This window comes from Bidens hawaiensis, unplaced genomic scaffold, assembly GCF_021521415.1.
Source record: "Bidens hawaiensis isolate Kalapana, Puna unplaced genomic scaffold, B.hawaiensis_p1.1 tig00007372_1, whole genome shotgun sequence".
Classification (NCBI taxonomy): domain Eukaryota; kingdom Viridiplantae; phylum Streptophyta; class Magnoliopsida; order Asterales; family Asteraceae; genus Bidens; species Bidens hawaiensis.
In genome coordinates this window covers 1,091,113-1,114,817 of record NW_027491509.1, presented here as the reverse complement: position 1 = coordinate 1,114,817, position 23,705 = coordinate 1,091,113, and the positions used below count along the sequence as shown (strand labels likewise).

Here is a 23,705-nt window from a genome sequence, read left to right as displayed (position 1 = left end):
ACTCTATTCTATTAGGAATAGTTAGCATATCAGAGAAAATAAAGGAAGGGAGATTGAGATGGTTTGGGCATGTGAAGAGGAGACCGACAACAGCGCCAGTTAGAGTAGTGGAAGCCTTCATTGTGGAAGGAAAGAGGACAATGAAGGAAAGAGGAGTAGAGGCAGACCTAAATTGACTTGGGATGAGAGAATTAGACATGACTTGACAGAGTTGCACTTCTCTGAGGACATGGTCCAGGATAGATATTCGTGGAGACGTAGCATTAAGGTTAGCGACTTCTAGGGGAAGGTACCTAGTTAGCTTAGCTTTCTGTCTAGGGTCTAGTTGGCAAGCCTTGCTCCTTGTTTATGAATATATTTTTGTTTGATGTTGCTTTTTGATTCTTATGCCCTTTTCTTAGTAGGTTACAGTTTCCTTGCTTTTTTGGTAGTTTGTTATCTATGTATTGCTAAGTGTCTTTTGCTTGTAGGATGTATGTTTACTATGATTACCTGTATGTAGCTTTATGAGCCGGGGGTCTCTCTGGAAGCAGCCTCTCTATTCTCTTGGATAGAAGAAAGACTTGCCTACATCCTACCCTCCCCTGACCCTACCGATAGCGTGCTATGCGGTGGGATATACAGGGCTTGATTGATTGATTGATTGTGATTGTGATTGTTGTGATTATTATTATTATTATTATTATTATTATTATTATTATTATTATTATTACTTTTGTTGTTATTAATATATGTATTATTATTGTTGTTATTGTTAAATTGTAGTGAGTTTTGAAGTATGTTGAATCGGTTATGTGCCATCAGTGTCAAAGGAACGGCAAGGGCCATGTTGTTCGGTGCCTGAAATGCAAGACAAAGCGTTACTGTGTGCCTTGTATGACTACATGGTAAGCTAATTCTTACACTGTGTAATTCTTTTATGTATGTCAATACATTGTTTAGGTTAAAACATTATTATTAGTATTGCTTTAATGTAGGTATCCTAACATGACAGAACAGATGTTTGCTGACTGCTGCCCTGTTTGCCTTGACAACTGCAACTGCAAATCGTGCTTGCGTGACGTGCATCCTAAAGTTTGTTCTTCAAACATGTCTTTTGTTATGTAACATGTTGCTGTTGTTAGATAAGATTTGCAATGATGAATCTGTTGTTGATTATTTAGGTGAAAAACAAGATTGATTTCAAACCTAGTGCTGATCAGAAAGTTCGATACTCTGTTTATATCCTGCACGTTCTTCTTCCGTTCTTGAGGCGTCTCAATGAGGAACAGGAAAATGAGAAGCGGATAGAGTCTGAAATACAAGGTTTTCGGCTTTTAGCTTTATTTCATCACATATTTGTAACAGTTAATCTATACTTTATATCATTTTTCTAAATGTATTATTATGTGAAGGGTGTGCTTTATCAGATGTACAGTTGAAGAAGGCAAACTGCAGCTGCGATGAGCGCGTGTTCTGATATGCTATTTCAATCATTGGACAAGAGTTTTAGGGTTTTGTTTTGTAATGTCATATATTTTTTTAATTTTCTGTTACATGATGTATGCAGTGACTGCTGTAAAACATCGATTTTTGACTTGCATAGAAGTTGTCCTAAATGTGATTATGATCTTTGCCTTCAATGCTGTCGGGAATTGCGTGATGGGAATCTTCAGGGAAACAAAGAAGTAGTTATCGATAGCATTCAGTTTGAAGATCCAGGTGCTGGTTACTTACATGGGTTGAAAGAAGATATATACCGCAAAAAGTTTATTAATTTTCACAAGAGTATATCACCAAAAGAGAATACAAGTCTCGATTGGAAGTCTTTAACAGATGGTAGAATTCCTTGTCCTCCAGAAAGTATGGGCGGTTGTGGCTGTGGAATCTTACAGTTAATGCTCATAAAGCCACTTGACAAGATACCAACTTTGTTGGAGGACACACAGAATCTTTTAAAGGATCATAAGATGGATGATATGCGAAAGATGCCTAAAGAATGGTGCACTTGCTCCGATTTGGTTAATGGAAGTCCGCTACGCAAAGCTGCTTCTCGTGAAGATTCTAATGACAACTACTTGTATTGTCCACGTTCTGTAGATATTAAACCGGGAGATCTAAAACATTTTCAGTGGCATTGGTCAAAAGGTCAACCTGTCATAGTCGGTAATGTTCTAGAAACCACTCTCGGGTTGAGCTGGGAGCCCATGGTTATGTGGCGTGCGTTTCGCCAGATTACAAGTGCTAGCCATGGCCAGCTCTTGAAAGTTCCTGCTCTTAACTGTTTAGATTGGTGTGAGGTTTGTTAACGCTTAACTATGTCTTCTTTGTTATATACTCCCTCCGTCCCTCTACAAGTGTCATTGTTTGAAAATACAAAATTTAAGAAAATTTGAATGATTGCAGTTTTTGCTTAACAAATGACTATAATGCCCTTGACATATATAGAAGACAAAATTTAAGAAAGTTTGAATGATTGTATTTGTGTAAGGGTAAACTTGGAAATTAGTTAATAAATTTTGAAAGTGGACATTTGTAATGGGACAAACTAAAAAGGAAATGTGGACACTGTCAAAGGGACGTAGGGTGTATATTATTTGAAGAATATTTGAAACACAAAACATGGATGATCAAATTTTTTATTTGTTTTTATGAAACACAGATTGATGTAAATGTTCGTCAGTTTTTTAAGTGGTATACGGAGGGTAAATATGATGACAAAGGTTGGCCTGAAATCCTTATATTGAAAGATTGGCCTCCATCAAGTTTATTTGAAGAGCGTTTTCCACGTCATGGTGTTGAGTTTATTGCTTCTTTACCCTTTAAAGAATACACACATCCTCGTGACTGCTATCTTAATCTTTCTGTGAAGCTTCCAGAAAGTTCTTTGAAGCCAGACATGGGTCCGAAAACGTGTATAGCCTACGGCTTTGCTCAAGAATTAGGTCGTGGAGACTCTGTGACAAAACTTCACTACGAGATGTCTGATGTGGTATGTGCTTGTTATTGAATTATTTTACACTATAAAGTTATAAGCTTTATCGACCTTTTCTGTTGACCTGTAGGTCAACGTGTTGACTCATACTGCAACTGTGACCAATGATTCTGAACACACTGAAAAGATAAATGAATTGAAAGCGAAGCACAAGGCTCAAGATCTAAAGGAGCTTTTTGGAATTGATGTTGATGACCCACCGACTACTTGTGTGGATGGATTTGATCTGGAAGACGGAGGTGCGTTGTGGGACATATTTAGGAGGGAAGATACTTGTAAATTGGAGGAATATCTCAAAAAACATTTCAGAAGGTTCAGACATATCTTCTGTCGTCCACTGCAACAAGTAATATTTAGTAAATTTAATTTGTTAGTTCCCTTTTTTGTTGATAATGCAAAACGGACATAAAATAAAAACATTCGAATGTGTTTCGTGACTCAGCTTATTCATCCAATTTATGACCAAACATTTTACTTAACCATGGAGCATAAAAGGAAGCTAAAAGAAGAGTTTGGTCAGTGTAAATTTGCAAAAGCTTTTTATGATTTAATATTTGCTTATTTTTTCTGTTTTTATCAGGAATTGAACCGTGGACTTTTGTTCAAAAGCTTGGAGATGCTGTCTTTATACCTGCTGGCTGTGCGCATCAAGTTAGAAATTTGAAGGTTAATAGCTTTCTACTAGTTTTCAGATTACATTGACTTTGACTTTTTCTGTGCCTAAACATGTTTTGTATTGACTTGCAGTCGTGTATAAAAGTGGCGTTGAACTTTGTTTCTCCTGAAAATGTTGGCGGATGTATTCGGTTAACAGAAGACTTTCGTGTTCTACCCAAAAGTCATAGGGCAAAAGAAGATAAATTGGAGGTAAACAAAACAAAACAAAACAAAACATATTACATATTTTGATGCTATTTTTAATATTGAATTTGATTAATTTGTTACATAATAATTGGTTTCTGGCAGGTGAAGAAAATGGCACTTTATGCAGTGGATGCGGCTGTAAATGACTTGAAGCACCCGAATGAAACCGAGTAAGTTTGAAATATTTACTTTTGTTTATAAACGAATATGTTTTTAATGCAAGATAACATATGGTTTTGCTTATATTTGATTTCAGTGAGAGTCTGAACCCATTTTAGCTAAACGAATGAAGAAAAAACCGTTGAAGAAGCGTAGGAAGACTAAGAGTTGATATCTGTTTGGACCTCTAAAAGTTAATATTGTCATCACTCATTAGTGTGCATGTTGTGCACATTTGTATATTTCACACTCACTTGGTTAATTTCAATATCTTAACCTCTAGATATACTAGCAATAATGAAATTAACTATCCACAGTCTACTAATAATGAAAACATTCAAATCAGAAACATTTGTTCAAACAAACAAGCATGCAAATCTAAAAACAGTTTTCTCGGTTACAAACGCTTGTTCGTGATGAAATCAACGAGTCTCGCGAATACATTTGGAGAAAACACACCTTCCGGCTTCCGCCACCAACGACTTCATAAACCCCTCTATTTCTTCATTTTCTGCAACATTATCCTTTCTTTCCAAATACTCCAAAACTATCGCTAACTTATCCTTAACAGGCTCCTCAGAAGGCAAAAGCCGACAACTCAACACCGCATTCTTCAACGCCTCGACACCTTTTAAGATTTGCCCATCCTCGACATACCCGATCATTAAACCATACCATGTACGAAAAGTAGGAGTACCCCCTTTCTGATCACCCGAATTCAAAACTGCTTCAATCAATCAATCAATCAATCATGCCCAGTAAAATCCCACCGACAGCAAAGCTATAGGTAGGGTCTGGGGAGGGTGGGATGTAGGCACACCGTACCTCTATCCAAAGGAATAAAGAGGTGGCTTCCAGAGAGACCCTCGGCTCTAAGTACATGTGTATGAAGCAAAATAAAGGAAAATAAAGCAAAATAAAGGAACTCAAAGTTTAACAGTTATATAAAAACTACTACTAATTATAATAATATTAATAATAAGATCACAGTTTAACAGCTATATAAAAGCTAATAATAATTATTATAATAATAATAATATATGTAAGGGAAATACCATTATGGTATGTGGCCTAAATAAGTTAAGTCTAAGCCCTAAGGTATTCAATTCTTTCTAAAAATCCTTAACTTTAATTCTACTTCTCCACGAATTCCTATCCTCAACCATGTCCTCGGAGAGGTTTAGGTCTATCAAATCATGCCTAATCCTCTCATCCCAAGTCAATTTCGGTCGTCCTCTACCCCTCCTCCCCTCTATAGTAATGTTTTCTACGGATCTAACAGAATTCAAAACTGCTTCAGCCTTCCCTAATTCACCACTTTTAACATAAACATCAATCAAATCATCAACTACCCGAAAATCATAAGACAACCCGATCATTTCCCATTCTTTAAAAACCCTCTCAGCCCCTTCCACGTCATCAAATTTCAACAACGCGTTAATCATGCTCCTATAATTAACATTATACACCTTAGCTTTCTTTAAAATGTTCCAAATTCTTTCCACTTCATCTTTCTTTCCTAACTTTGCATACGTCCTAAGCACGGTATTGAGTATTTTGTACCGACCATTTTTGGTCAGCGCCATTTTTTCAACCTCTTTTAATAATTCCAAACTTTTCTCACCCAACCCGGCTTTCAAAAACGCGCTTGCAGGGATAAGATACGTCTCACAATCCATCCCGACACGGGGATCAGCTTCCATGATCTCCATGATCTTGTTTAACCCTTCGATGTTACCAGTCTCTGCATAAGCACTTAACCGAGGGGTGAATGAGTATTATCTGGATACAGACCGGCCTTTTCCATTTCTTTAATTAAAGCATCCATTTTCTCCCAATTTCCTACATTGTAATAAAGTTTCAACAAGATGTTGAAGGGCAAAGGTGTCATTACACGGCCCGTCTCACGTAACTTCTGGAACATGGCCTCTGCTTTATCTTCTAACTTTTCAAGAGAATAGATGTTAAGAAGGCATACATCAACAATAAATCCTTTGAATACTTGCGAAATGTTATTGTAGAATTCTTCAGCTTTCTGTAAACCATGAACTTTGTAAATTAAATGCAGCCGCTCCCTAATATCGCCCTTTGTCGGGGGCATGTATCGCTTATCAGTCATCCATTCTGATACCTGTGAGATAAAATATAACACATTTTAGGATTGTAGCAGAGAAAAACGGGTCAAATCTTTTATAAGTTTCAAACGGTTAAGATATAAGAAAAGAGCTAAATAGGTAGCGGCCGGGCGAGTTGAACAAATGTTTAAAAGCTCAAAATTTAATACATTTATGACATTTAAAAGGATGAAAACAAAAACTTTGTGGGTCAACCCAACCATTCTCGGATTTTTTTAAAACAATCTGTTTCGACCCAAAGCTATTTTTTGGTCATAAACCGTTTTGACCAGAACCTAATTTGGTTGGAACCCGTTTAGACTCAAACCCAACTGGACCTGTTTTAAATCGGCTCGTTCTGAACTGAACCTGGTCTAACCCATGACCTGGCCCGCCCGTTGTGCCAGGCATACTCAAAGCATGAGTTAACCCGCTACCCAACCCACTTTTGCCACCTGTACAAAAAGCTCAATGCATCAGCAGCATCCGGTCTGTATAGTTTGGAATTCCAGGCTTTACTGTAAAGGTCAAATGGTCAACCTGTACCAAACCGTCACATTCTCGATAAAGCTTGTTTTAACTTTTAATCCGAACCCATTTCCATTCCAACCTATTTTGACACAAACAAAAATGTCACTTTTTAAAACGGCCTGTTTTGACCAAAACTTATGTTCACTCAAAACCCTTTTTGGCCCGAACTTGTTTTGACGAAAGCAAAAGTGGAACCTTTTTTTTAACCGTTTTTATCCAAACTCATTTTCACTCAAACCCATTTTGACCCAACACCCGGTCCAAGCCAAGTCGACCCAACCGTACATCCAAATAACTTAACCCTTTTCAAGAATTGTTTGGTGACTCCAAATGGCAAAACGCAAACCTTTTTGGAGGCCTGAAGATCCTAAAAATCTGTGTTACATTTTGGGTACATGGGCATAATTAGAATCAATAAAATCCAGCTCAAAATAGCAAAACATGCAAACCACAAAGAAATTCTGAATTTTTTTCTAATTTCTTGAAACAGAAGATTATGATGAAAAGAATTAGTATTAAGAACCTGAAGGGCATGTTTGAATCTTTTGAACTTGATCAAAGACTTGATGATTTTATCTAGAGAATCTTTATCAACTGTCTTCCCTTCAGTGACCCAGTGATCAAGAACTGGTACAATTGAAAGATCAGGATCACCCACTGGTGAGATTCTTCTGTAAAGTGATGAATCATGTGAGGGTAATTTTGTTGAATATGAGGTGCAAAAGCTCTTTAAGGCATTTCCACAAACACCTGGTGTGCGTAATGTTAATAATCTACAAAAAAGATTCATCTTTTACCAACAAATTTAGTGTAGCTGTGTAGGGTTTAACATTTGGGGTTTATCAGAACCGAATTGTCCTGGTAAATATATATTTTTTGATTTTTTGTTCTCGGTAACACAGTACGGGGAGAATCAACAATTAACTAAAATTAATTTGGGATAATTAACCTTTTAGAATCGTGACTTTTTTGTGTTAAGTCACCGCACTCTCCAATTTGGCGTTCCTCTAGACACTATACCGCCGCTTGTCACTTGATAGTCGTTGAGTCATCACAAGAGTATAATTCTTTGGCGTAACACACGGTTGGACTAAAACCCAGGTGGGCTCGTGATTTGAACTGAAAACCTCGCAAGGCCTAGCTCAAATTTTTATTATTAATATCCACTCAAGTGCCACAAATAGGAATTGAACTTGGGTCTGTATCAAAGAACCCAAGCCTCCAACCACTAGGCCACAATTTAGTCAATCATTAATCGGGATTAATTGATGGATTTTTACAACCTTGAAATCTACTAATGAATTTCTAGTATTTATTTTCTATTATTTTTCCTGAGTAATAAAACTACGATACTTTATACATGACACATAGCCTATAAGTATTGTGTTGGGTAATTGACATGGATTTTATAATATGATACGAGATTACGATTATCGGTTAAGGCTTTTCAAGAAGGTAGTGATTCACTCGGAAACTAGTTCGCTCAGAAATTGGCTCATCTACAAACGAGCTAAGTTGAGACAACTCTGTTTGAACTCGGCTCAAGCCCGAGCGAAGGTTGACTCGTCTCATGCCTCATTTGTTAATTGACTCGTTGGCTCTTTGAATTCAGCGCTCAAATTTATATATCTCTGTAACCATAAGACATATAACATTTTTTAATGAAAAACAACATTAAAAAGTCTCGCTTGACTTGTTTGAAAGTAAAGCCCAAGTTCTAATATACGCAAGTAATAATCTCATATAAATGATGAATATGTAGCTCATAAATTTTGTACTATGTCCTTACATGCGTGTTACATAATACAAATGTTATTTTCCGTTCTTATATACATCAAATACGTGTAAAATATATTTAAAGAAAGTTAAAATGAGTCAGCTCGACTAGCAACGATCTGGATTGAGTTTATAACAAATTAAGCTCAATCTCAACATTTAAGCTCATAATAATCTTCTCAATTCTTGAGATTAGAACAAGTCTTGTTGCCCCGATTAAAGTATGGGCTTAGTGAAAGCCCAAAACTTTCAACGTAAACTTCACCAAATACTAAAATACTACATAAAAAACGTAGAATACAATTGTATACTGCATTTGTAAAACCCGAAATGCGGAAGCTCTTTTAGGCATTTCCACAAACACCTTGTGTGCGTCATATTAATCTTCAAAGATTAATCTTTTATCAACAATTTCAATATGGGGTTTCCTTATAAAACTCCCATTAGCCCATTAACGAAAAGCCCAGTAAACTTTTAACGCACAAAGTACAATTACACACTGCATCTGCAAAACCCTAAAACCCTACTGAAACAATCAATCAATCAATCAAATCCAATCTTGAACGAACGAAATCATGATGCTTTCAATGGCGGGTCGCTTGAGAAGCCTGCAAAACGCAAAAACCCAAATGAGATTATTTGGTACGATGGGTCTAAATGAAAGTAATAAGAACAATAAGGTGACATTGTACTCGAGAATCAGTCCTCTTGGAGACCCGAGTTTGGCGATGACACCGGAGCTAAATGATTGGATTGATACAGGGAAGAAGGTGAGGGTATCGGAGGTTAAGCAGATTATTCATGATCTTCGCAAACGCAGACGCTTCCATCATGCTTTAGAGGTTTGTTGATTGTTAACATATTGTGTTATATTGTTGTTGGTTTTAGAGGTGCACAAACCGGGTACTTTCAGGAACCGGTTTTGGGTATGGTCAACAAAAGTCAAAACCGGGTCGGGTAGGAACCGGTTCCGGGTATAGTAGGGTATTTGACCGGGTTTTTTTACGGGTTTCGGGTAGGGTCGGGTTTTGATTGGGTATTTCCGGTTCCGGGTCGGTTCTGGTTTCGGGTACGATTCAGGGGAGATCCTATACCTGGTCCTACCCGCGGGTCAGTCAAAACCGGGTCGGGTAGGAACCGGTTCCGGGTATAGTAGGGTATTTGACCGGGTTTTTTTACGGGTTTCGGGTAGGGTCGGGTTTTGATTGGGTATTTCCGGTTCCGGGGTCGGTTCTGGTTTCGGGTACGATTCAGGGGAGATCCTATACCTGGTCCTACCCGCGGGTCGGGTACTGGTAGTAATCGGGTCGGGTTTGGACCCGACCTTTTTGTGCACCTCTAGTCCAGATCGGTTTCGGGGAGAAATCCTATACCAGGTCGATCGGGTATGGGTAGGAACCGGTTCCAGGTCAGGTCCGGAACCGGGTATTTTATGCACATTGTTTAGATGCATTAGTGTGAAAAGTTACGGTAAAAAATATTTCGGGTAAATTGGTCGTGTTAGCGTCAGCCAAGTTAGTGGTGGTTTGGAACTTTGGGTCGTTTTGGGCTAAAACCGAACTAATAATTTGTTAATAACCCGTTTGTTTTCGGTTTGGTTTGGTTTTGTCATGAGCTTGAAATTTTGGGTCGAAAAAGTTGCTCAAAATAATAAATTTGGGTGTGAATTATTTTGTTAATTGGTAACTAATTGATTGTTATACATTTTGGTTAGAATATGTGAGTTACATGTAAAGTCGCTTTGGTTTTTTCGGTTTTTATTACATGTAAAACCAAATGCTTAGTTAACTAAAACATAAAACAAAACAATCGGTTTTCGTTTCGATTCTGTTTTTCTTTTTTGGTTTTGGATCACTCTTTTCATTTTCATGTACATCCATACAGCCAGTGAACACATGTTCCCTTATTTGGTTCATGTGCCTAATATGATTTTCGGTTTTGTGTGGGGTCTGACAGTCTGACCAACCAGCACGGCCTGTTTTAACAGTCCTAGCCCCCTATGAATACTCGCATAGTATCTACAAATTTCATATAGTAATTGTCATACGCATCAGGTTGTAAATGAGACAAGCCAAGCTCGAGCTCGGCTTAGGATAGGCTTGTTTGTTATTTATTAATTTATATATATATGCACTTATATTTAATTTTACGTATATATATAATGATAATATTTATATAATAACACAAAATATACCATTTAGTTTTTCTATTGTAATTTCATATAGAATATTTATTATTATGTAAAAAAATATTTAATATATTCATCATCATCATCATCATCATCATCATCATCATCATCATCATCATCGTACTCAGTATATCCCACCAATAGCAATGCTATGGTAGGGTCTGAGGAGGGTAAGATGTAGACAGCCTTACCTCTATCCCATAGGGATAGAGAGGCTGCTTCCGGTGAGACCCCCGGCTCGATAGTAGTTTTGAATCAAGCCTTGGACATAAGACACATAACACTCAATCATCGGGACACCGGCTGATTGGTGCATGTGCCCTTGTCTTTCGGCTATCAACGCCACCACATGATGCCTGATTAACCTTCCGCCACTTTTAACGTTATTTTCACGTGATTAGTAAAATAACGTCAAAAAAAAATTAACGTCAAATATTTAATATATTAAACAATAAAAAAAATTATATAAACAGTAGGTTCACGAGCCTACTTTAGCTTGATAAGTGAAGCTTGGACTCATTTATTAAACGAGCTTATATTTAGCCTCAGCGCTCGCTTGTACACCCTAACTTATAATATTATACCATGCTGCAGGTTTCAGAGTGGATGAACAAGAAAGGCTTATGTGCATTCACACCGACCGATCACGCGGTTCAGTTAGACCTGATCGGTAAGGTCAACGGGTTCCTCGAGGCTGAAAAATACTTCAACGGGCTAACTGAGCAAGACAAAACCGGTAAGACATACGGGGCCCTTCTTCACTGTTATGTCAGACAACGAGAAACTGAGAAAGCACTTTCACTTTTCCAAAAAATGAAAGAAAACGGTCTCGTTTCATCACCCGTCACATATAATGACATCATGAGTCTTTATGTCCGTACCCACGAAGCTGATAAAGTTCACGACTTGTTAAACGAGATGAAAAAGAACGGAGTGTCTCCCGACAATTTAAGCTATAGAACGCTTATAAATGTGTACGGGGATAAAAAGGGTAAAATGGACATTTACGCTCTCAAAAAAATATTAAAGGAAATGGAGGACGATTCAAATATCGTCATGGATTGGAACACGTATACGGTTGTTGCGAATTGTTATATAAAGGGTAATCTTTTAGACAAGGCGAGTGACGCGTTAAAGAAAGCTGAAAAACTGGTTGGGAAAGACGGGTTAGCGTATAACCATGTAATCTCGTTGCACGCGCGTTTAGGTAACAAAGATGACGTCATTAGAGTGTGGGGTCAACAAAAGAGTGCGTGTAAGAGACGGGTTAATCGCGATTATATCACGATAATGACGTCATTGGTGAGACTTGGTGAGTTTGAAGAAGTCGAAAAGGTGTTAACCGAGTGGAATTCATCAGGAAACGTTTATGATTTTCGGGTTCCGAGCATTGTTATTGAAGGGTATGTGAAGAAAGGTTTGTGTGATGAAGCGAAGGACTTGCTTGATCGGTTGGTGAAGGACGATAAGAGTACAATGCCTGATAGTTGGGCGGCTGTGGCTGTGGAGTTTATGAAAAAAGGCGATGTCGGGGCGTGTATAACTTGTGTGGAAAGTTTGATTAATTTAAGGTTGAAGGGAGACTGGGAACTTAACTCGGATGTTGTTGAAAAGTTGTTGGAGGGTGTCGGTGAGAAGGGGCGCGTGGATGACGTCGATGCGTTGGTTAAGGAGTTGAAGAAATTTATGAAGTTTGATAGAGGGATGTATCATAGTTTGATGAAAGGTTGCATTAATGGTGGTAAAGAAGTAGGTAAAGTTTTGAAACATATGATAGATGATGGGATTGAATAAGATGAAGAAACAAAGAAGATTTGTGGATTGAAGCAGAAGGTTTAAGGATTCAAGAATGTGAAATGACAAGATTGCCCTCCACCCCATCACCACACACACCTTATTTTTTCCTTCTAGTTTAGTAGGTGCAAAACAATTTGGATTTTTAATGTGATGTTCTAAGCTTTTGTTGCCAAATTTGTAGGTGTGTTATATTGCTTATGATTCACTTGTATGTTGTATTGTGGTAGTGAGATGCAAGTACATGCTTCTAAACCTTAAACCGTAGATCCTAAGTTCCAAAATAATATCCCGATCCCCATATCACAACTCGTAAGTCACCTTATGTGATTAAGTCAGTATGCCGTTTGATTACTTTTAATAACACATCAGTGTTATGTATTCGGTTGTGTAAAACTTTGTTTGATTTTTTGCTTGTACATTTTATTCTACAACACTAAATTTGTTCATCAATATACATGGTAAAAAAAATATTTAAAGTTGTAATGGTAATGTAATTAAAGTACTTTCCTCTCGAGAAATTACAGGCAGAATTTGTCAAATCACAAATGCACATTTTTTAAATAATGTTTTAGGTGGTTCTATATTGACATTTTCATTATTCTTTCTCCATTGGCATTCCACCATCTCCATCATTGTGATATTGACAGTGAAGATTGTCTTTTAGTTTGTTGTTTTTCAAATGTTAATAGTCACATTTCTTTCAGTTTGTTTGTCTAATCTTGCCTTTCTTTATTTAATTGTCTATATTGATGCTTACTCATTAACTTATTTATATTGGTTATTGATAAACTAGCCATAATTTTAAGAGTTAAGAGGTTGCAAGTAAATCATGTTTAAGGTTTCAAGTCAACTTCAACATTTACAATTTACACCTATAATATTTGTAAACCTTGGCAAAGTTGAAGTGCATTTCAAACCTTTAAGCTATTCATTAATCCTGTACAAGTGACAAACTTTATTCTAAGTAAAATTTTTATGAATACTTTTCTTTTGTTTGGGTTTTATAAAAATTGTTAATTGTTGGATTTTTGAAAACTAGTTACACTTATATGAATTAACCAGTTTAAACTATTGTTTATACTCGTGAATTAGTTAAACCAAATGAATCAAGGGTGATTGCAAATTAATCGAGTGTCCCAACAAGAAAATTACTGGTATAACCTGTATCTTAAAGATTATGTAATTCCAAGAAAACTCGGTTCTGTAAACTTACGGTGTAACGATCATTTTATCTTGTGTTCACGTTTCAAATTTTCAAGAATTTAAAAAATGAAATAAAAGTATAAAAAAAAATTCAAAAAATGACTAATAGTATATTTATTCCATGATTGATAGGATATATATTTATTCCATCTTTTAGGTTTATCAGTAAAATGCTCCACAGTCCATATAAACTTTGTCTTTTGATGGTCAAGACAATCATATCTCATTTTTTTATTAAATCACATGAACTGCAAATATTAAAAAAATCATGCCATCATATCTCTTTCAATTTAATATTGTCACAAAACATTTAACTTCCTTAAATTTCGGTCCATAAAGTAGCTCAGTATGTCTCATTTTATATTTTTCCAAGATTCTTTGTCCAAGATTTCACACTTTCTTCTTTCACTCTGCAAACACACACAGGTGTTGAAGTTCTTGAACAAACCCTAAATGTTAAAAACCTGCTGCAAGTTTTGATCTTTATTAAAATCAAAATGAGGGTTTCATTAGGGACAGTAATTGGAAGGTTTCCCTTTTCTTCTTCAAGTAATGGTGGTGGTGAGCAGAATCAAAATCTTGAAATTGGTGACGTCATCAGGCATGATAGAAGATGCAGAGATGTACCTTTTCTTGTTTTCTTCATTGCATTTTGGATTGCTTTGATTGTTAACTCCAGTTTTGGGTTCTATAAAGGCAACCCTTTGAGGTAATTTCATTAACTAATTTGTTCAAGTTCATGTTTCTTGAAATCCCATTTTACTCTTTGTAAGCTTGACTTGGTGTGCATAAATTTTAGGTTTTTATTCATAAATTTGATCAAATTATTGTTTCTTGAAATCCCATTCTACCCCTTGTAATTTTGACTTGGTGAGCATCAGTTTTAGGTTTTTATTAATAAACTTGATCAAATTATTGTTTCCTGAAATCCCATTTTATCCCTTGTAATTTTAACTTTGTGAGCACTAGTTTTTTTTTTTTTTTTTTTTAACCAATAAACTTGATCAAATTTATGTTTTTTCGAAATCCCATTTTAATCCTTGTAATTTTGACTTTGTGTGCATCAATTTAGGATATTTATCAATATACATGATCAAACTAATGTTTTATTAAATTCCCGTTTACCTTTTAATTTGTGTACTTGTTTGCATCAATTATTCAATTCAGGGGTTTATAAAAGTAAGCCCTTTAAGGTATCTTTAGCAATAAACTTGATGTTCTTGAAGCCCATCTTTACAATTTGATATTTGTTTGGAGAGTGTCAATTTTTGGTTTTAATAAGATTAGAACCCTTGATTTTGATTTTAATATTTGTATATATATGATTAAATGTAAAACTCCATTATACCTTTTGTTTAAGTTTACTTTAGTATGTGTTTGTCCATATGTGATTCGAAAGTCATTAAAGTTCTTAAAAGAATAAGATTACTTCAATGACACTCCTAGCACATATGCTCTATACAATAACAACAATTTGAGCAAAACCAACCATAAAGCAACATTTTTTCGGCTTTAAAATTGTTTACTTTTTAAAATAAGCCAATGAATCAAGTTAATGACTGTCGTTAGATTCCAACTTTTGTAGTGAACTAAGTCCATTTTATTTATTGTACTCGCATCATCCCATGAAGGTTGAAATATTTCATACTTTTGCAACACCTAGATTGGAATTACATATTTACCCGTTATGATCTTTAACCAGAATTAACTATTATTACTAGCTTGTTAATCTTTTAAGGCATTTATTATAAATTAAAACTTCAATTCATTTAAAATGCCATACATGAAAATGTTTAATTACTTAGATAAGTTCTAATAATAGTAAGCTGTAAGGCTCGGTATAAACGATCCGAGCTCGACTCGTTTTAATTTTCAAAGGCTCGAGCTTGGCTCGTTTAGTGCTCTATTTTTAAAGCTCGACCTCGGCTCGTTGGCAGTTTTTCAAATTTGAGCTCCCTTCGTTTCTTATTTATTTATTATTTAAATTATTTTATTTATATGTATTTGTATTTGAATTTATATTTATTTACATATATATTTATGATTATAATTTTCATATATAGTGTATATGATCTAATTATTTATATAATAGTTATTATATAATATATTCAATAAAAATTATTTAATGAAAAAGCTTGTTTAGGCTCACGAGCTGGCTCGAGCTCGTTTATGAAATGAGACTCAATAAAAGTTCGAGCTTGTTTAAGCTCGGCTCGATTCGAGTTTTTAGCGAGCCGATCTCCAGTAGCTCACGAGTCACGAGCGGCTCGGCTCGTTTACACGCTTAATGAAAGTGTACCTTTTTGTGGCTTCTCTTTATGTTTACATTGTGCAAGTTAAATGAAGATGTGATTGTGGGTCCCATTGGTTCGACGTATAAAATACTTTTATTTTATTATATGCATGCTGACATTGTCAATGTTTCATTAGGCTTGCTCATGGTTTAGATTACAAAGGGAATGTGTGTGGTGACAAGAATGGAACCCCCAATCTTCATGGGCTAGGAGTAAGATATTGGGTAAACCCTAATCAAGTATTTGAAAGCGGGTTCAAAGATACTCATTCGGACTTAGAAGATTTCAAAAGCATTTGTTTAAAAGATTGTCCTGTGCCCTCTGAAGATACTCTCAAGTGGGTGTGTAATTATCCTGAAGGGGATGAAATCCGGCTTTCAATGAAGCAATGGGTGGCTCGGGATTATGATTATTTCTCGTTTTTAACGCCCGATATGAGAAAATCATCCTTACAACTTCTTGGTCCATGTTATCCTGTCCTTTTTCCAAGTGTAAATGGTAAGTGCTACATAGGACTGTTCAAAAAGTTCGCGGCTCACTTGTAGACAAGCTGGCTTGTGGCTTGCTTGTTCGCTTGTTTATATTAAGGCTCAAATTTATATATACACACACACACACATATTATATATATATATATATGTATGTAGGGTAAGGATCCTAAGAGAACCCTTTGCAAATTGGAAACTTTGAGAACCATTTTGGAACACTAAAAAAACCTCTAAAAATATTTAAAAAAATTATAAAAAAAACAAAAATTTAAAAAAAGTAAAAAAACCAAAATTCTTATATTTCATTCCGGTTTCATAAAAAATAAAAAAAAACTTCGTATTATACACATGTGTATACTTTCATTTAATCACTAGTTACGCAATGTACACATATGTACATTATCATTTACCTTAAATTGCACATATGTGTATGAAAAAAAAACATGTATGTACATATATGTACATATTATACATATGTGTATAATTTAGCTAAACTGAGACGTTTTTATTTTATATTATTTTTATTTTTTAATGAAACCGGGATGATAAATAAGAAGTTTGGTTTTTTTACCTTTTTTATTTTTGCGTTTTTTTTTGTTTTATGATTTTTTTAAATTTTTGGGTTTTTGTGGTCTAAAATGGTTCTCAAAGTTCTCAATTTCAAAATAGTTCTCACATGATCCTGATCCTAGTATATATATATATATATAACTTAAAGCGACATTTTTAATAAGAAAAGTTACTAAAATTTCTCGTTTGGCTCGTTTTAAAGTAAAGGCGAATTTAATATATATACTAATTATGCAATTTTTAGTTTATAAGTTCTGGATTATGTGTATGGCTGTATACTACAAAGATTAGTTTTACTTTTTTATATAATACTAATGCGTGTAATATATAACATTTTTTTTAATGAACGAGCAGGCTCGGACAAGCCACGATCTGGCTCGTGCTTTTGATGAGCTGAGCTTGAGCTCAACATTTCAGCTTGATAGACTATCCGGCTTGGTTTGTAAATGAGCTGAGCCTGAGCCCACCCTGGCTCGACTCGGCTCGGCTCGTTTACAACCCTAGTGCTATACGAATTCCTTTTTTTTTTGGTTTTATAGAGACTTACCAATATAATCACTTGTTAGTCATGAAATCATTACAATTTACACATTTGCAGTCTTGTGGAGTTGTGAATTCATGACGCGCAAATCAAACGTGTCTCTTCAACAATGGCACCAAATGGGTGGACAAACGGTTGATGATGGTATGATGTTAGATAAAACGGTTCACAAATCCATTAACTCTCAATCATCCGTCTTAAGGGTTTGAAATTTATCTTTACAAGCTCCTAAATTAAGTTCTTTAAATGTTAAGTCAATTAATAAGAAAACTAAAATGCTAAAAATTTGTTTATGCAGCGTTATGTTGCGGATATTGGGAAAGCATGGCCCGTCTTGATTGTTTGTGGAGGACTCATACCTTTAGTGTTATCACTGGTGTGGCTTGCAATGATTCAACGCCTTGTTGCGGCGATGACGTGGGTAACGGTCGCCCTTTTTGATATTCTTATTATTTCCGTCACCATGTTCTTTTATTTGAAAGGTTTGGACTCCTCTTAACAATTCTTTTCATCTCTTAACAATGCTACATTTGATTGTGTTTTACCATGACAAATACCCAAAATGCCCTTACATAATGATAACCATTAGATGAATTTGCATCATATCAGTGAGCATTGGGGTAAAATGCTTGTTGTCATGGTTGTGCATATTAAAAAATGAATGTAGAGAAGTAAAGTTTTCGACTTTTCTCGTATTCTTAATAATTACTAAAAGGGGTAAATTCCCATTTCTGTTGTTATGCTTGTAAGTTTCGAAATACAGAAATGCTTTAATTTAAAAGGGTTCTTTGTTATAAAAACCAAATTAGTTCGGGTCAAGAACTTAAAGAACGTGAATAAAGAACTTAAAAAATGTAGAGAAGTGAAGTTTTTTTTCGTACTTTTGGTAAAAACTATAAGGGGTAAATTCGTCATTTATGGTTATAAGTTTCTGATAACATGGAAATGCTACAATATAAACAGGATCTTTATTGTAGAAATCAGATTTGTTCGGGTTAAGAACTTAAAGAATGTTAAAAAAGAAACTTCCATCTTATATTTGAAATGTTGGTTTTTAAACAGCTATTCGAATATCGAGCTGAATCTTGTTATTACTTTAATACCCTTCAGCTGGATGGATCGGAAATGATGCTATCTCACCAATCATTGGCAAGCATGATCCATATTATCACATATCTGGTCGGGTACGTAACTCATTTAATGTGTATTTATCGTCTTCTAAAAATGAGCTTGTTTAATATATGAGCCTGGGCCCGAACTTTACTTATCGAGCTCGAGTTGGCTCGTGAGCCTAACGACCCTGTTATGTAATTATATTTAATGTGTATTTATGTAATAATTAATATTATTTATTAAGTTATGATCAAAATAACTAAATAATATACATGTAATGTTATAATACTTAGAAGTGTATATAAGTTAATTCATAAACTATAAACAAGCGAGCACGAACCGAGCTCGGTCTCAGCTCGGCTCATTTACACATCTACCGAGCACGTTTAAATTGTTACCCAACCCGAAGATGTTTAATATTTTCATATTGTTTCAGGAACGGGGCCATCTTCATTTCGTTGCAGTACTCATGACAATCATTATGGCTGTGGCCATCCTCTCATCTATTGCCATTGCCCGCCGAATCGTTATGGCAACCTCTGTACTAAAGGCAAGCGCTAAAGTTGAATGCTTTTACAAAAACACCCTTAATTTCAAGATTCATGAGTAAATTTTCTTGATTTATTTTATAAAACCTCCCTTAATTTCAAGATTCATGAACAAATTTTGTTGATTAATTTTACAAAAATGCCCTTCATTTCAGTATTCATGAACAAATTTTCTTGATTTATTTTACAAAACTACCCTTAATTTGAAGACTTGTCAACAAATTTTCTTGATTTGCAGGTTGCATCCAAGATTATAGGAGAAGTAAGAGCTCTAATTATTTTCCCAGTTATGCCCTCTGCTCTTCTCGCCATCTTTTACATAATATGGATTTCGGCTACACTTTACCTCCTTAGCTCAGGTCAAGTTGTTAGAGATAGATGCAATGCCAATTGTTGTGCTTACGATCTTCGGTTAAATCATGTGAATTGTGAACGGTGTTGTGGGCATACGATTCACTACACTCCTCATATCGGGCTTGCGGTTTTATTTCACATATTCGGGTGGTATTGGGTCACACAATTTGTTAAAGCCTTTTCTTCAACGGTTATTGCGGGTTCTGTTGCTTCTCATTATTGGGCCCGTGGTGAAGTTCTTGTAAGTTATCTTACATCTATGTCGGTTAGTCAAAGTGTAAACTATAAAAAGCCCGTTTGGCGAGCGCGGCTTTTGGAAAAATTAAGTAACCAATGACTTTCAGCTAGGGGTATTTTCGTAACTTTCATTTGATCATTTAGTTAGTCGTGTTTGGTGTGGCAACCTTACTCGTCTTTGTGATCATGTAGGATTAAGACAATTAGAGGTAGGGGTTTAATAATCAAAATTATAATTCATACATTTAATAACAAAAGGAGGTTTTTTCGGGTTCGGTTTGGTTATAAAAGTCGGTTTGGTTTTCACTATTCGATTTGGTTTTCAGGTACATGCAAAACCGAACCGAACCGCAAATTCGGTTTTTGAAAAAAAGATAAAACCAAACTGTTGGTTTTGTGTTATGTCTGGTTATTTCGGTTCTGTTATGTTTGTTAGGTATAATATATTAGGATTCATTTTATTATATAAAATTATATGAATAATTGCTCATTCGGGCTCGAGCGCGTTTAAGCTCGATCTCAAGTAGCCCATGAGCGGCTCGGATTGTTTACACCCCTAATCAGAGGTAATAAATTGCCAAAAGAAAACAGATTCTTGAAGGAACATGTAAAATTACGTAACTACCCCTAACTTCAATAAACTCATTCTAATTTTTTGTGTCTTAACTATCACTTTGAAATTGCACATGTCATGGTTAATGTGTAAGCATGAAGTAATTGACACTAAATTCTTATTGCAGCAAGAGATTTCATTTCTTCCTATATTCTCTTCGGTAAAGAGGCTTGCGAGGTATAATATTGGCTCGGTGGCTATTGGCTCACTTATAGTCTCGTTTGTTGAGTCATCAAGCCGGATACTAAAACCGCTTCGCCGGAAACTAATGGTGGTTGATATTAGTACTCACAATCGGGTTGGAAAATTTTTGTCTGTTTCTTCTCATTATGCCCTTACAGCTATCGAGTGGATCATCAAATCGGTCAACCACAATGCATACATAATGGTAATTGTTTATACCGTTTTTCTGTCTTTCTTCATTTCGCGGGTCCCATCTATTCTGGGACACAAAATACAAATGGTAAATCACAGTTTTGTCCTTTAACTTCGACAAGTGAACCCTTCTATTTTGAAAGTCAAACACCATACTTTTCATAATCAAAATTATCACGTGTCGTACTTTCAACATTCTTGTTTGAAATGTGTAACATTCTAGAAGAGCATTAATGTGTTTAGTATTTATGCACCAAATGTTTATAACATGTTGGATTTTATACACTGCGAAGTTGTTTGTTTGACTCAGAAAAGTCAACTCAAGAAAAATGTTTGTTTTGCTTTTACAGATTGCCATCACAGGTGAAAGCTTTTTTGCAGCTTCTGCAATGGCAACCGAGTTGATTAAGAACAATATTATGCGGATCGGGAAGGTGAATGTTATTGGAAATGTTATTCTTTTTCTTGGGAAGTTATGTGTTAGCCTTGCAAGTGCTTTGTTTGCATTCCTTATGTTGGATACTCACCGGTATAAATCTGCACACAACAAGGTCTCCTCGCCATTGATCCCCGTGCTAGTAAGTTTTCTAACCACTTTCATGTCAAAATTGTTCATCGATTAAACGGGCAAATGAAATATTTACTGTTTATAATATTATAAAGTTTGGAGCTAGGACTGTTCAAAAAGCTCGTGGCTTGCTTAAAGTTTGATAAAAAAAACTCGCTCAAAATTGGCTTGTTTGTATATGAGGCAATGAGCCGAGCCGAGCCAGCTCGGTTTGTAAACGAGCCAAGCCCAAGCCAAGGTCAGCTTGGCTTGTTGGCTCGCTTGTTTTAGCTGGCTCATTGGATCGTTTAAATTAAAGCTGAATTTATAATGTGTATAAGTTATAATCCTAAAGGCTAAAGTATAACCCATGTTTATAGTGTATAATAATATAAATTTTAAAATTTGAAGTTTATTAGTTACGTATTATGTGTATGCAAAAGCTTTTTTTTTTCTTTTATATATATATCAATATGTGTAAATATATAAAATTGTTTTTTTTTCCAAAAAAACAAACGAGCTGGCTTCCTGGCTCGACGAGCCAGCTCGAGCTTTCTACGAGATGACCTCGATGTCAACATTTCAGCTCATTAAGATAAACGAGCCAAGCCAGCTCGGCTCGGTTTGTAAATGAACCGAGCCCGAGCCGAAACTGGTTTGACTTGGCTCGTTGGCTCGCTTGTTTGGCTCGTTTTAGCTGGCTCATTGGATTGTTTAAATTAAAGCTGAATTTTTAATGTGTATAAATTATAAATTTTTAAGTATAACCCAAGTTTTTAGTGTATATAATAATATAAGTTTTAAATTTTGAAATATATTAGTTACGCATTATGTGTATGTAAAAGCTTTTTTTTCTTTTATATATCAATGTGTAAATATATAAAATTATTTTTTTCCAAAAAAATATACGAGCTGGCTTCCTGGCTCGACGAGCCACGAGCCAGCTCGAGCATTCTACGAGATGACCTCGATGTCAACATTTCAGCTCATTAAGATAAACGAGTAAATGAACTGCGCCCTAGCCCAAACTAGCTCGACTTGGCTCGGCTCGTATATAACCCTATAAGGAGCAATAAGTACAAATTTGAACATTTATAAGGTTATATATATGAAATTAATTTACTATGTAAATATTAAAATCTAGAACCTATTAAAGAACTATTTTTAAGTAGAGAACTGTATAACTGCATAAACACATGTATCCATTGCTTTAAACATTCAAGCGCGTCTGCGTCTAGGTTATCTTATAATATAGAACCTTTTTGTGAGGTTACGTCTTAATAACAAAACCCGTGCTTATTAAACTTAAACAGGTATGTTGGGGTCTCGGTTTTGTGGTGGCGACACTCTTTTTCGCGGTGGTTGAGGTATCAATAGACACCATTATACTTTCATACTGTCAAGATTCCGAGGAACATAGAGGGACCACGCAATATGCAACACCACTCCTCATGCAACCCCTAGATGATCCTAATGAGATGGATACTCATACTCATGAACAATGACAAAGTAATCTTCTGTTATTGTTGTATATGTTAAACCTTAGACAAGTGAATCAAGAACACCAAACACGATTTTGCATAAAACGTTTATGCGACTCTTTTTATTAATAAGAAACTAGAACAAATATTTTCTACTCTAAACAAAAGAAACTTATGATGGGTTTATATAACACCCAATACCATAACCATACTCCTACTCAAACTAGGAAACATAAACATACTAGACTTCTAATTTATTTAATAATAAATAAAAGATAACTATGACACCAAGTTATTCAACTTGGTCCCTGAACTTTGGATCTCCACCGAACCGCCCCTTGAGATCTTCCGTACCACCCTTACACTTTTCGTATTAACCATTCGGGTCCTCCAAGTTGGTGTTGCTCCAAGTTTTACAGTATATTCTCAAGATGTACAACAGCCGAAGTGTATGGTACAACATTCGGCCCGGGCAAGTGTTTTGATCTCTAGGATATTATGTATTTTAATAGTTATAAATTAGGATAGATTCCTCCTTGCCATTGATTTATATGAGTTGTGAGCATTTATTTGGCACGGTAATTACTATGCAAACGAACAAAATAGTCGATCTCTATGTGACAGGGTGTGGGTTTAGGAAGTTGGTCCGAGATTTTGCACAGTTAAGATGTTGGTAACGTGTCAAAACGGGTTTGGTTGAAACGGGTTAGTCATTAATATGTGGTTGGATTGACTTGGAAACCTTTTTTATTTTTTTTTTTTAATTAAAGATTATAAATAATATACAAAATAAAATATAAAAAGTAGTTGTAGGCTTAAGCAGAAGTGTACATTTTTAAACACCTTGGGTTGAATGGTTTCGGATTGGGTCAACAAAAGTCAAAACTTGTTCGGGGGGAAACATTGGTTCATGTTCTAGTTTGAGTTTCAAACCGGTT

The 23,705-nt window shown here is 35.4% G+C and overlaps 3 protein-coding genes and 1 pseudogene across 4 annotated transcripts; 3 read left to right on the top strand and 1 right to left on the bottom strand.

Moving 5' to 3' along the window:
* The first annotated feature begins 981 nt into the window (after positions 1-981).
* On the top strand, positions 982-4,256 carry LOC143635017 (lysine-specific demethylase JMJ26-like). Its single transcript, XM_077102938.1, has 8 exons — positions 982-1,305; positions 1,395-2,279; positions 2,642-2,971; positions 3,045-3,320; positions 3,417-3,489; positions 3,555-3,640; positions 3,722-3,841; positions 3,941-4,256. Exons 2-8 carry the CDS (start codon positions 1,443-1,445, stop codon positions 4,010-4,012), a joined length of 1,794 nt encoding a protein of 597 aa, XP_076959053.1. The 5' UTR covers positions 982-1,305; positions 1,395-1,442; the 3' UTR covers positions 4,013-4,256.
* Positions 4,257-4,320: 64 nt separating this feature from the next.
* LOC143635005 (pentatricopeptide repeat-containing protein At2g20710, mitochondrial-like) lies at positions 4,321-7,494 on the bottom strand (annotated as a pseudogene). Its single transcript, XR_013153979.1, has 3 exons — positions 7,166-7,494; positions 5,269-6,128; positions 4,321-4,701 (listed from the first exon to the last, which is right to left on the bottom strand). The product of XR_013153979.1 is annotated as a pentatricopeptide repeat-containing protein At2g20710, mitochondrial-like (transcript).
* Positions 7,495-8,996: 1,502 nt separating this feature from the next.
* On the top strand, positions 8,997-12,711 carry LOC143635015 (pentatricopeptide repeat-containing protein At4g21705, mitochondrial-like). Its single transcript, XM_077102937.1, has 2 exons — positions 8,997-9,260; positions 11,201-12,711. Exons 1-2 carry the CDS (start codon positions 8,997-8,999, stop codon positions 12,398-12,400), a joined length of 1,464 nt encoding a protein of 487 aa, XP_076959052.1. The 3' UTR covers positions 12,401-12,711.
* A 1,259-nt stretch (positions 12,712-13,970) lies between these two features.
* LOC143635014 (choline transporter protein 1-like) lies at positions 13,971-23,389 on the top strand. The gene is made up of 11 exons (XM_077102936.1): positions 13,971-14,315; positions 16,037-16,398; positions 17,557-17,702; positions 17,798-17,981; positions 18,610-18,683; positions 19,049-19,162; positions 19,399-19,755; positions 20,492-20,752; positions 21,090-21,317; positions 22,600-22,805; positions 23,179-23,389. The coding sequence occupies exons 1-10, from the start codon at positions 14,104-14,106 to the stop codon at positions 22,789-22,791; spliced, it is 2,130 nt and encodes a 709-aa protein (XP_076959051.1). The 5' UTR covers positions 13,971-14,103; the 3' UTR covers positions 22,792-22,805; positions 23,179-23,389.
* Positions 23,390-23,705: the final 316 nt, after the last annotated feature.

Coding starts and splice junctions, on each gene's coding strand:
- LOC143635017 (XM_077102938.1), top strand. CDS start 1,443: ATGAGCGCGTGTTCTGATATGCTATTTCAATCATTGGACAAGAGTTTT. Junction 2,972..3,044: donor ACTACGAGATGTCTGATGTG/GTATGTGCTTGT, acceptor GTTGACCTGTAG/GTCAACGTGTTGACTCATAC. Junction 3,641..3,721: donor ATCAAGTTAGAAATTTGAAG/GTTAATAGCTTT, acceptor ATTGACTTGCAG/TCGTGTATAAAAGTGGCGTT.
- LOC143635015 (XM_077102937.1), top strand. CDS start 8,997: ATGCTTTCAATGGCGGGTCGCTTGAGAAGCCTGCAAAACGCAAAAACC. Junction 9,261..11,200: donor GCTTCCATCATGCTTTAGAG/GTTTGTTGATTG, acceptor ACCATGCTGCAG/GTTTCAGAGTGGATGAACAA.
- LOC143635014 (XM_077102936.1), top strand. CDS start 14,104: ATGAGGGTTTCATTAGGGACAGTAATTGGAAGGTTTCCCTTTTCTTCT. Junction 14,316..16,036: donor TATAAAGGCAACCCTTTGAG/GTAATTTCATTA, acceptor ATGTTTCATTAG/GCTTGCTCATGGTTTAGATT. Junction 17,703..17,797: donor CTCAATCATCCGTCTTAAGG/GTTTGAAATTTA, acceptor TTGTTTATGCAG/CGTTATGTTGCGGATATTGG.